Source organism: Vulpes lagopus, chromosome 3, assembly GCF_018345385.1.
Source record: "Vulpes lagopus strain Blue_001 chromosome 3, ASM1834538v1, whole genome shotgun sequence".
NCBI classification, from domain to species: Eukaryota; Metazoa; Chordata; class Mammalia; order Carnivora; family Canidae; genus Vulpes; species Vulpes lagopus.
Window position 1 is genome coordinate 133,350,869 of NC_054826.1, and position 10,482 is coordinate 133,361,350.

Below are 10,482 nucleotides of genomic sequence, written 5' to 3' on the forward strand. Positions count from 1 at the left end.
CATTAACCAATGTCTGATGGGTGAGAAGGTATGAATGCTCTAGCTGCCTTACTGCCTAACTGGGGACGTTCTGAGATGTGATTTGTGCTGTCTTCAGAGCATCTCTGCAGGACTGAGCCAAAATTCCCTTTCTTAGGATTTGGTTTAATATCATACTCTAGTCTCATCTCTTTCCCTTCTGGTTCTGCTTTCCAACTACCATTCTAGCATTTTCTGGGAACACTTCTTGATGAACACTTCTATATGTATCCTTGTCTCAAGATCTGCTTATGGGGATCCTGGCCTAAGACAATGACCTGCGTATTTTAAGTGACTGTAGATAAGCCTTAACTCCTGAGAACTCAGGCATCATAGATAGGATAGTGTAGTAGGTTAGATGCTCAGATTTTAGGAGATGAGTCCTAGGCTCTATCACTTACTTTCCATATGGTCTTAGGAAATTCATCGAAGTCCATGCCTTTGTCTTCTCATCTGCAAGATGGGATTGATAATAGAACTACTTCATAGAGCTATTTCAAACAATAAATAAGATAATGTACTTAAAATGCATCTAGCACATAAGGCACTCAATAATGATTCAAAAATTAATGAGGGTGCTTTATATATATGCTGTGGCATGTCTAACAAAAGGAGGAGTTTCCTTTAAACGAAAATTTATAATGGATATGGAGATTTCCTTAGGAGAAAGAACAGTATTTTATTATGTATAACTGATGTGAAGTAAACAAAGTTAATACATCATTGATTTTAATGGGACTTTGCACAGTTTGATTAATATGCCATTATTGCATAGAAACATTCTACATGCTGAGAAGTAGTAGCTGCTGCATTTGAATATCATTTGGTATAAAGTTTCAGCATATGCTATTTTCACTATATGTCTCTATGCATGCATTATCATCTGGTATAAAATATATCAGATAATGAATCAAAAAAAGAAAAATGATATCTTCCTACAACTATATCTCATATTTTTGTACTGAACAATATATCACCTTGGTGTCTTCATTAATACCACTATGGGGATGGTGCAATGACCACATCCTTTATTGGTCTGGTTTTCCTTTAAAGAACCTTAAGTGATTGCTTAGAGTAACTCAACTGTTCTCTTATCGATTTAAGAACTTACTATCCTAAAGCCAATTTTTCTTGGGCCCAATACCATGGAATTACTTTATATGCAAACCAACTTTATAATAATGTCTGGGCTCTATAAAATCCCCCTGATTGGGGTTCAAGCAAAGCTAGCTGATATTAAATTGTATTTATTACAAAGAGCACATTTCCTGGTAGTTTTAAATTTCATTTTGTGTTAAAATCTCCTTGTAATTGCTGTCATTCTCTTTATGTTTTCCTCTAATTATTCTAACTAGAGTAAATTCTCAATTATTCAAGGACTGTGTAATCTGTAGATTTTCCAAATCCTCTCTTTTTAATTGTCTTTTACTGTACACTCGTAACCATTTAAATATTTCCTATTTTTATAATTCACCAGATGATAAGTGATAGAGTGAGAAGCTCACATTAAAATAAGCAGTTTGTTATTTTTATAGAAATTCCTAGTAAAAGATTGATTCCAATGAATGCATAAAATGAAAGTTTTAACCATTTGTGGATCTTAATCTATTCTCCACCATCATTGATAGTTAGAATTCTATGTTTTGTTCTTAAATATGATAATTTTATCAAGAACAAAGCTGCAAGGTTTTTTGTTTGTTTTGGGGCTTGTTTTTATTTTTTAAAAAGATTTATTTATTTGTTTATGATAAACATAGAGAGAGAGAGAGAGAGAGAGGCAGAGACACAGGAGGAGGGAGAAGCAGGCTCCATGCTGGGAGCCCCACGCGGGACTCGATCCCGGCACTCCAGGATCACGTCCTGGGCCAAAGGCAGGCGCCAAACTGCTGAGCCACCTAGGCATCCCAGGGCTTGTTTTTAAAGGCCTAATGTCATCCCATTCCATACCACCCATTACTAAACTGCACATAGCTTGAGATAATGGAGGTTGGAGGTTTTGTTCACAAATTTGAAAGGATTAAAGAGTTCTTAAATAGAACAGTCCTTGAATGAATCTAGAAATTAAGCTGAAATGAGAGGTTAAGGATAAATACCAAAATAAGCAGTAATTTGTAATCAATCAAAATACTCTTAGTTATGTTCTGAGCCCAGTACCTCAGAAAAAAATGTGCCCAAAGATATGGTGATGTGGGCAAAATGCATGCATAGGGATCTTAATCTTCATGTTCTTCTCTAACTTCAGTTTTCTTTGACCTCAAGATATTTTTTCTGCTGTACCTTGGACTCTGGAGAAATATCTATTGTCCTCAATCCCGTTGTCTGAAAGTCTTCTGAACACTCAGCTATTTTCCTTTCACTCCCCATGTCAGGATTTCTATTCCCTTTTCCTGTCGATCTTTTCCAGTGATCAAAAGAATATGATAAATAGAATCATACTGAAGGATGGTTTTGGCCCACCTGTAACCCGCCCCACCTTCGTCTCACTTTCCTTTTAAGAAAACCTGCATTAGAAAGAAAATATCTGAAAAAAAAGAAAAGATCTGTAAACCCAATGGAATTTTTGAATTCCTTTAATTTATGGAACAAAGGACAGAATGCTCTCCTGCCATGCATGTTTCTGTAAATGAATAAACTCAAATGATATTGATAAGTAGAGGGACAATGTCAGAACAGGTCTGACATTGGTTATTTGTTGGTTGGTTTATCCATACTACCAGGCAACGACTACTGAACAGAAAGTATACTGACACAGTTGAATGCAATCGTCAAAAAGAAATGTTTCACACCCTACATTTTTCTTCCTGGCACTATTTGGCCATAGGCTCTGGATCTTTTTTTTTTTTTTTTTTAGGCTCTGGATCTTGAAATGTTTATTACACCTCCTCTCCATTTTGGTGCATTTTGCTTTATCTCAGTAACTCTTCCTTTTGCTCTTCCATCAAACTACCTTATTTACCACAGTGTTTATTAGGATTAACATCTTTCTTTAATTGCTACTTTTACTGGTATTCTTAGTATTCCTGGCTACAAAGTTTTGATTGTCCACCCAGCCAATGTTCCCCCATTTACTTTTAGTGCACCATATTGCAGAATGTGATAGAATTTTCACAAATACGTACATCATGTGATTGCAAGGATGCCTGTAAAGCACTTTAAGGACTTAATTCCATCCCATCTTCCTTTTTGTGCAGGGGACAGACTGGAGAAAGGAGGACTATTTTCCTTTCTCACAGCTCTCTGTATTCTAAATGTGTGTTATAAGTGATTGTTTTTAGAGTTAAAAAGGTGGCTAGCCAATCAACTGAAATCTTCAGTCTTCATTTCAAGGTATTATCAGAAATAATGACTGTGATCATCAAAGCTCCCAAAGGAGCACAATTCCAATGTTACTGGTCATGTCTTACTTTAAAAAAAAAAAAATTGTGTTTAGTTAGATCCAGATTTTTGTTTTGTTTTCAAATGTCTTATCCTAGAAGCAAATCTAGTATCTCGAGAAATAGTCTCATTATATCTTCTTCCACCTTACCATCACATTTCTCTCCGGGGATCTCATAATCTATGTGATAAGTAACACTTTTGTGCTTGAGAGGAATTTTAAGGTTAGAATTGACTAAAGGGCTGGCTTCTTGTCCTTGCTCTAGCAGAGGTGAGATTTAGTTGGACTGACATCTACTTTCCAGGCTAAAGAATGTATGCAAACTACTGATGTAGGTAATTTTATTCTCCTACTATATCTCAGTTGCGGGTTACATTTCATTATTTATCATAGAACTTACTTGTTAGATAGTTGTTTATTAAATCATTAGAGTGAACGCTTTATTGGATGCTAGGACCTATAGCCAGAATGGCAAAAGTTCATCTATTTCATTGCTACTACACTGAGCATTGTTTCCAGGGGGCCTCAGAAAGAATGCCATGCTTGGCTAGCCCTGTTAGGGAAATGGGTTCAGGGTCTATTTCATGAGTGCCTAGTAATGCCAAACTTGAGATCCTATATACTGAAGGTGGTTGTTTGAGGCCTATATCTCCAATGGAACTTGCTGAAATGAAGAGGTTGTTTGGGAGTAGGAACTGATATACTTGTGTTCAACTGTTAAGAATTAGCTATGTAACCTTAGGCAAATCTTTCAATATCTGTGTTTTTTTCCAAGTGTGTAAAGCAAGGGTAATTAAATTACCTGCCGTTCCTAACACCTACAGCATCCCCAGGAGCCCATTATTATTTATGTATTTTCCTTTTTGGTTTATCCTATGAACATACCCACTTGGAAGCAAAAACTGTTTTACTGGTTTGTATCCTAAGTGCTTATCACAATGACTATTTCCTGGCATACTCAATAAAATGTCCATTGGTCCAGTGAATTGCAAGTATTTGGAAAGTTTCACAGTGCTAAACAAATGTAAGCTGTCTGAAGAAAGCAAGCAGAACTTCACCATGTTTTTCCCTCCTTGGGGTGACAGCTCTTCCCGTGGTCCAATGACCCTAGGCAGAGCCAGTTCACAGAGAAGGGACAGTGCCTGGATATTGGAGCATGTCACACTCCCGTCCTTCTGGAGGTGTTGTCACTCCAAAGGGCTTGGGATTCCTTTGGATCACCTGGTATCGTTATACACTGCTCATCGTACACAGCCATGCTGATACTGCCAAGCAAGACCTGTAAGAAAATCAACATGTTGAATATTTATTCCGTAGCACATTTTACACATGTCCAAATGCTTCAGGTTTGCAGTTTTCTGTAATTACAACAGCTAGGAATCACTGAGATCTTACTGTGTACCAGGCACTATGTGCTTGTGTGTATCAACTACATGTATTTACTCTATTCCCCGTATCACACGTATCACATTTCTATGGAGCAGGTGTGATCGTTAAACCCTTTGCACGAGAGCACTGGAGACAAACAGAGGTTAAGTATTTTGCCCAAGGTCACACGGTTCCAGTGGTGAAGCCTAGGCTCCACCAGGATCTGTCTGGCTTTTAACGATATGCTATGGTGCCTCTTGACTAATTGCTCTTATAGCTATATTTTTATGAGAATTCATTTTTCTTTTGGGAAACACTAACAAGGATATTAAAGCTTACTTGCCTCATTATGAAATACCAACTTTTTGCTTCTATAATTACTGGGTTTTAACTGGTGTTCTCTTTACATGCTTATACTGGTGATGAGAACTCCATAGTATCTGCACATTTATAAAAGGGATTTCAAAAACTGGAATTCAGAATGTTTTTGTTTGCCCACATAGCAAATGGATTGTTATAGGAAGTCAAAAAAAGTATCAGAAATCTACCCAAAATCATGCATTAGTATTCTAAATAAACGTTCATCTTATATAGTTGACTCTAAAAAATAAAAAGGACTTATTTCATACCTCCAGCTTAAATCAGGCCTACTTTACTATGCACCATTTACACAGACTGTTAACTATCAAAATGGTGACAACTATCACTGTCATTGCTTGGATCTCGTCAAGTCATTGATTTTGTATGTTTCCCCTCCTAATGGAAGATCTCATGTGTTAACACCACATTTTAGCAAATTGGTTATAATACTTCAGTACTTTAATATGCGATGAATAAAGGAGAAAACTCATTTACAATAAACAAAACTATGCTGAATTACTTCAAAGACCACTTCTCACACCTGTTTTCTATCAGCATACAAAAGCCACCAGTATGAAGAAAAAACATACATTAAGCATAAACTACCCTGAAGCTATATTCCGAAAGAGTTGTAACACTTAAGAACTGACGATATTAAGAAGGCAAAAGCATTATTAAGTCGCAGTACACAAGACTTTTTACTTCATCTATAAAAATAGAATGCCAATGTTTTATTTGCCACAGGGATAAGGAGGGAAACATCCGTGAAATAAATTTGATAACATGACTCACACTTCATTACAAATGATTTTCCGAAATTCACAACTTTCACATTTGGCTGAGCTAAAAAGAAAAAAAAAAAAACAACTCAACAACACTAAAAAAGGAAATTGCAATTGATGTAAGTAGGCCAGATCACATGATCTCCCCAAGTGATGAGAGTTTAAGTGAGTGCATTTCTCTAGCTGGGAAAAGATTTTCCTTAATTTAAAGAGCCTAAAGAATTTACCCAATATGATGAACAAACCCCTTGGGTCAGGTTCAGAAAGCCTTCTGCCAACTGGTTTAATAAAAGTCACACAAAACTTTATTATGTAACATACACGAAACACTGCCTTGGTTAAATTTTAATAGTAAAATCAAGAATAAAAAAAACCCATACTACTTCACTGTCTTTCAGATGTTTCTCTCCTAAATGTACCTTGTTGATGTTGGGGGGGTATGCTGCACAATTATATATGGCCTATTTTACTCAAAAAGGAGAAATGTGTTCGACTTTAGCACCCTATGGAAGTAGTTAAGTGTAAGAACAGGATAATTCAAACTGCTTCCTCACTCTCCTCCCTCTCATTACCAGAAGCAAAAGTTTATTTAAAAAAACAAGGAGGAAGAAGCACTGAAGCCTAGAGGCACCTAGGAAAGGAGGGAATTTCGAGAATGAAAGAATATGGCTCTGGAGAGATAATATTTAAGTCATAGTGGAAATTTATGGAGTCTAGGTAAACCCCGTTAGCCTTCTCCCTGGCTTCAGGTTTGGGTGGGAGACCTCAGGGATGTGCACGGAGCCTTCCTCTGTGTTTGGCTTCCTTCCCGCGAAACAAAAGAAACAGAAATACAAGTGCTTGGTACCACATGCTTTTTGAGGCCCAGTAATAAACAAGCTGTTTCCATCGTTGGGGGCCTCGGGGTTCACTTTTTAAATAAATATCGCCGGGAGAACCTCCTGGGAAGAGGAGACTCCAGTCGGCCTGCCTCCCGGGAACCGGGCGCGGGGAGGGCGCGGGGAGGCGCTGCGCCCACCTGCGCACCGGGCTCCGCAGCGGCCCCGGCCCCCTGCTCCCCCGCCCCGCGGGCCGGGCCGCCGAGGGGGGGGGGCGGAGGAGTAGGAGGCCGCGCTCAGTCCTCCATGGCAAAGTCTTTGGTCTTTTCCTCCTGGTCGCCCACTTTGTAGCGCAGCAGCACGCGCAGGAGGCGGTGGTTGTCCCGGGAGGGCAGCAGCGTGATCTCTCCGGAAATGTCCGTGTCCTGCTCCACCGGCACCGGCTCGTTCAGGTAGAGCAGCGCTTGCTTCCAGTGCGTGACCGGGTGGAAGGGCGAGGTGGACAGCACCAGGGGCTTCTCCGCGTCCCCGCCGGGGAAGGTCACCTGGAACCAGACGGCGAAGCCGTGCATGGGCGCCGAGCCGTAGCAGCTGAAGCGGAAGCGGCCGCCCACGCCGGCCTCCAGCTCCTGCTCCAGGCCGCTGCGGGCCAGCTCCAGCCGCGCGAAGCAGTGCGGCCGCGCCAGCACGTCCTCCCCGGACAGGCCCTGCACCACGATCTCCGAGTGGCCCATGAGGCAGCGCGTGGCGAAGCTCTCCAGGCAGCTCATGTCCACGCCGTAGAGCTGCTTCACCTGGCTCCAGAAGCCCAGGCGCAGCTCCAGCATCTGGTCGCTGACGGGCGCCACGAAGAGCTCGGCGGACGCCGGCAGCAGCAGGCCGCCCTCCTTGAGCCAGCGGGCCCGCGCGTGCAGCACGGAGCGCAGCATGGACTCGTGCAGGAGCCCGTAGCCCATCCACTCGCTCACGATGGCGTCCACCTGCTCGGGCAGCTCCACCGTCTCCACCGGCCCCGGCAGCACGTGCACGCGGTCCTCCAGCCCGTTGAGCCGCACCACGTCGCGGGCCTGCTGCCAGATGGCGCTGGCCTCCACGGCGTACACGCGCCGGGCGCCCGCCTGCACGCAGAAGAGGCTGAGGATGCCGGTGCCCGCGCCCACGTCCAGCACCGTCTTGCCCCGCAGCCCGGCCCAGTTCCGCAGGATGCCCAGGCGGTAGGCGTCGGTGCGGACGCGGTCCGCGATCATCTCCTCGTGCACCGAGATGTCCGCGTAGCACTCGTAGTACAGCTGGTCCCGCTCCCGCCGCGCCCTCCGGGGTCGCAGCGGGGCCGCCTCCGGCGCTCCGCCATCTTCCTCCTCACTTCCCTCCCCTCCTCCGCCGCCGCCCCCCGACTCAAGCTTTCTTTTCTTGGGCTGCGACATCTTGGCGGCCCCGGCTGACTCCCGGCGACCCTTGCGCGGCTCCGCGCGGGCTCCGGGCAGCGGGGGCTTCTGGGACTTGTAGTGCCGGCTGGCACCGCCCACTTCCGGGGGAGAAGTCCAGAGGGCGGCCCCGCGCTGGCAGCCTCGCGGCCCCCGCCGCGCCGCGGAGCCTGGGGGGTCGCGTCGGCGCCGCGCGCCCGAGTTCCGCGAGCCTCTCCCTCAGCCCCTCCGTTGCCCTCTGCCTCCGCCCGCTCCCGCCGCGCCCCGAGGTGAGGGGCGGTGCGCACGGTGTGAGCGCCACGGAGAAAGCCCTGCGGGTGGGAACCGGCCCTGGGCCGCGGGGAGACCCCGGGCCACGGAAGGGCGGCGGGGCCGGCCGAGGAGCGCGCCCCCGCGACCAGCCCCAGGCGGCGGCAGCCCCCTGCAGTCGGGTCGCGCCCCGCCGGGCGACGCCGCCGCTCCCTCAGGCCGCAGCGGGGACGCGAGGTGACGGGGACGCGAGGTGACGGGGCGGGCGCCGCTGGGACTCCACGGCTCAGCCCTTCCTGCCTTGTTTGGTTTTTCTTTTTTAAAGACCCTGTTTATCCACTCGCGAGAGACCCGGCAGAGGGAGCGGCAGGCCGCAGCGGGAGCCCCACGCGGGGCTCGACCCGGGACTCGGGGTCGCGCCCGGGCCGAAGGCGGCGCTGGGCCGCGGAGCCCCTCGCGGTTGCTTCCCCACGGCAGCCCTGTTCCCCGCGTGATCGCTTGCGTGGACGAGGTATTTTTCCTCTTCTGTTTCCCTTTCATCAACTGTCAGGGGTTCATTTCTTCCCTCCCTGTTGTTCACGATACAAATAAAATACACTTTGAAGTATGGGCGGTGTCCGGGGAGTGTCTGTTCCCAGCACTGTGCGAATAAAATTCTCTCCCAGCTTTAAAAAAAAAAAAAAAAAAAGACATTGAAAAAAACTGACTTTATTTTCTCGTAGTCTCGGATTATGTCCATTTAACCGACGGGCCTGTTCCGTATCTGGGGACTAAAGTTCCTTCACCCCTTTCTTCCCCCTATTAATCTCTCGTTTATTGACCCGACACCCTCAGCTGTACTTCGAGGGCTCTCTTCTTGCTCCTCAGCACAGTCAGCTGTGTAGCTCTTAAAAATTACCTATGCCTCTGTCTCCCCTCAAACTAATTAAGTCAGAACCACTTCACGGGAGCCCGCGCATAAAGTTTTAAAAGCTCCCTGGGGAAAAAAAATAAAAAATAAAAAATAAAAATAAAAGCTCCCTGGGGAATTTGAATGTGCAGCCAGAGTAAGAACCACTGTTTCCCCCTAAAATGATCTTAGTTAAATCTTGCTTCATTATTTTCATCGGGTAAATTATCTCCCCCCCCCCCCCCCAGTGGCCTGGGCTCAACCATTTAAGGCTAAAAGTCTTCAAAACAGTTTGTCTTTCTGCCCAGTTTGATTCCTTGTTTTAAGAAAACAGAGGTGCAGAGCAGGCATGAGATTGGAGTCGTAAGTAAATGCGATCGCTTTATTTATTTATTTTTTTAATTTATGATAGTCATACAGAGAGAGAGAGAGGCAGAGACACAGGTAGAGGGAGAAGCAGGCTCCATGCACCGGGAGCCCGATGTGGGATTCGATCCCGGGTCTCCAGGATCACGCCCTGGGCCAAAGGCAGGCGCCAAACCGCTGCGCCACCCAGGGATCCCTGTGATCGCTTTAATACGTCACCTCTAAGCTGCTACTCAGTGCACTCCTCTCCCATTCTTTCCTTCCTCAAAAGCTTTTCCTTCCCCTTTTAAATGCACTCACTCCTCCAACCAGTTTTCAACTCACTTACTTATGGTCTCTTTTAAGAGAATTCTGAATATGTTTTGTTGGTTCTACTTCCAAGATGTATCTTGAGTCCATCTCCTTTTCTCCTCCACTGCCAGCACCCTAGTCTGACCTTCCATCTTTGCTTGCCTGGAAATCAGTCCCTAAGACATGGCTTAGCTTCTAATCATACCTCTATCTATTCTGTTGTCCACATAGCTATAAGAATGAGCTTTAAAAAACCCAAGTTAGACCAAGCCATTCTCCACTAACTTCCCATTCTAGGTACTGAAACAATCTCGTAGCGTCAAGTAGCTTCCCATCTCATCTCATGCTACTCTTCCCAGCTCCTCAGGCTCAAGATATACTGGCCTTTCTGGCTCATGTCTTCACTTATGCTCTTCTAGGGCCTGGAACATTGTTTTTTTTTTTTTTTTTCCTTAGTACTTGACTTTAGGGGCTTTCTTTCATCCATTAGGTCTCAGCATAAATATTACCTTCTGAGAAGGGCTCTCCTTCACTACTTTAA

At 45.1% G+C, this 10,482-nt stretch overlaps 1 protein-coding gene across 1 annotated transcript; it reads right to left on the reverse strand.

Moving 5' to 3' along the window:
- Nucleotides 1-5,398: 5,398 nt before the first annotated feature.
- On the reverse strand, nucleotides 5,399-8,162 carry PRMT6 (protein arginine methyltransferase 6). The gene has a single exon (XM_041749711.1). It carries the CDS (start codon nucleotides 8,144-8,146, stop codon nucleotides 7,019-7,021), a length of 1,128 nt encoding a protein of 375 aa, XP_041605645.1. The 5' UTR covers nucleotides 8,147-8,162; the 3' UTR covers nucleotides 5,399-7,018.
- Between the last annotated feature and the right edge of the window lie 2,320 nt (nucleotides 8,163-10,482).

What these genes read in the sequence shown, in the direction of transcription:
- PRMT6 (XM_041749711.1), bottom strand. Translation starts at nt 8,146, where the DNA reads ATGTCGCAGCCCAAGAAAAGAAAGCTTGAGTCGGGGGGCGGCGGCGGA.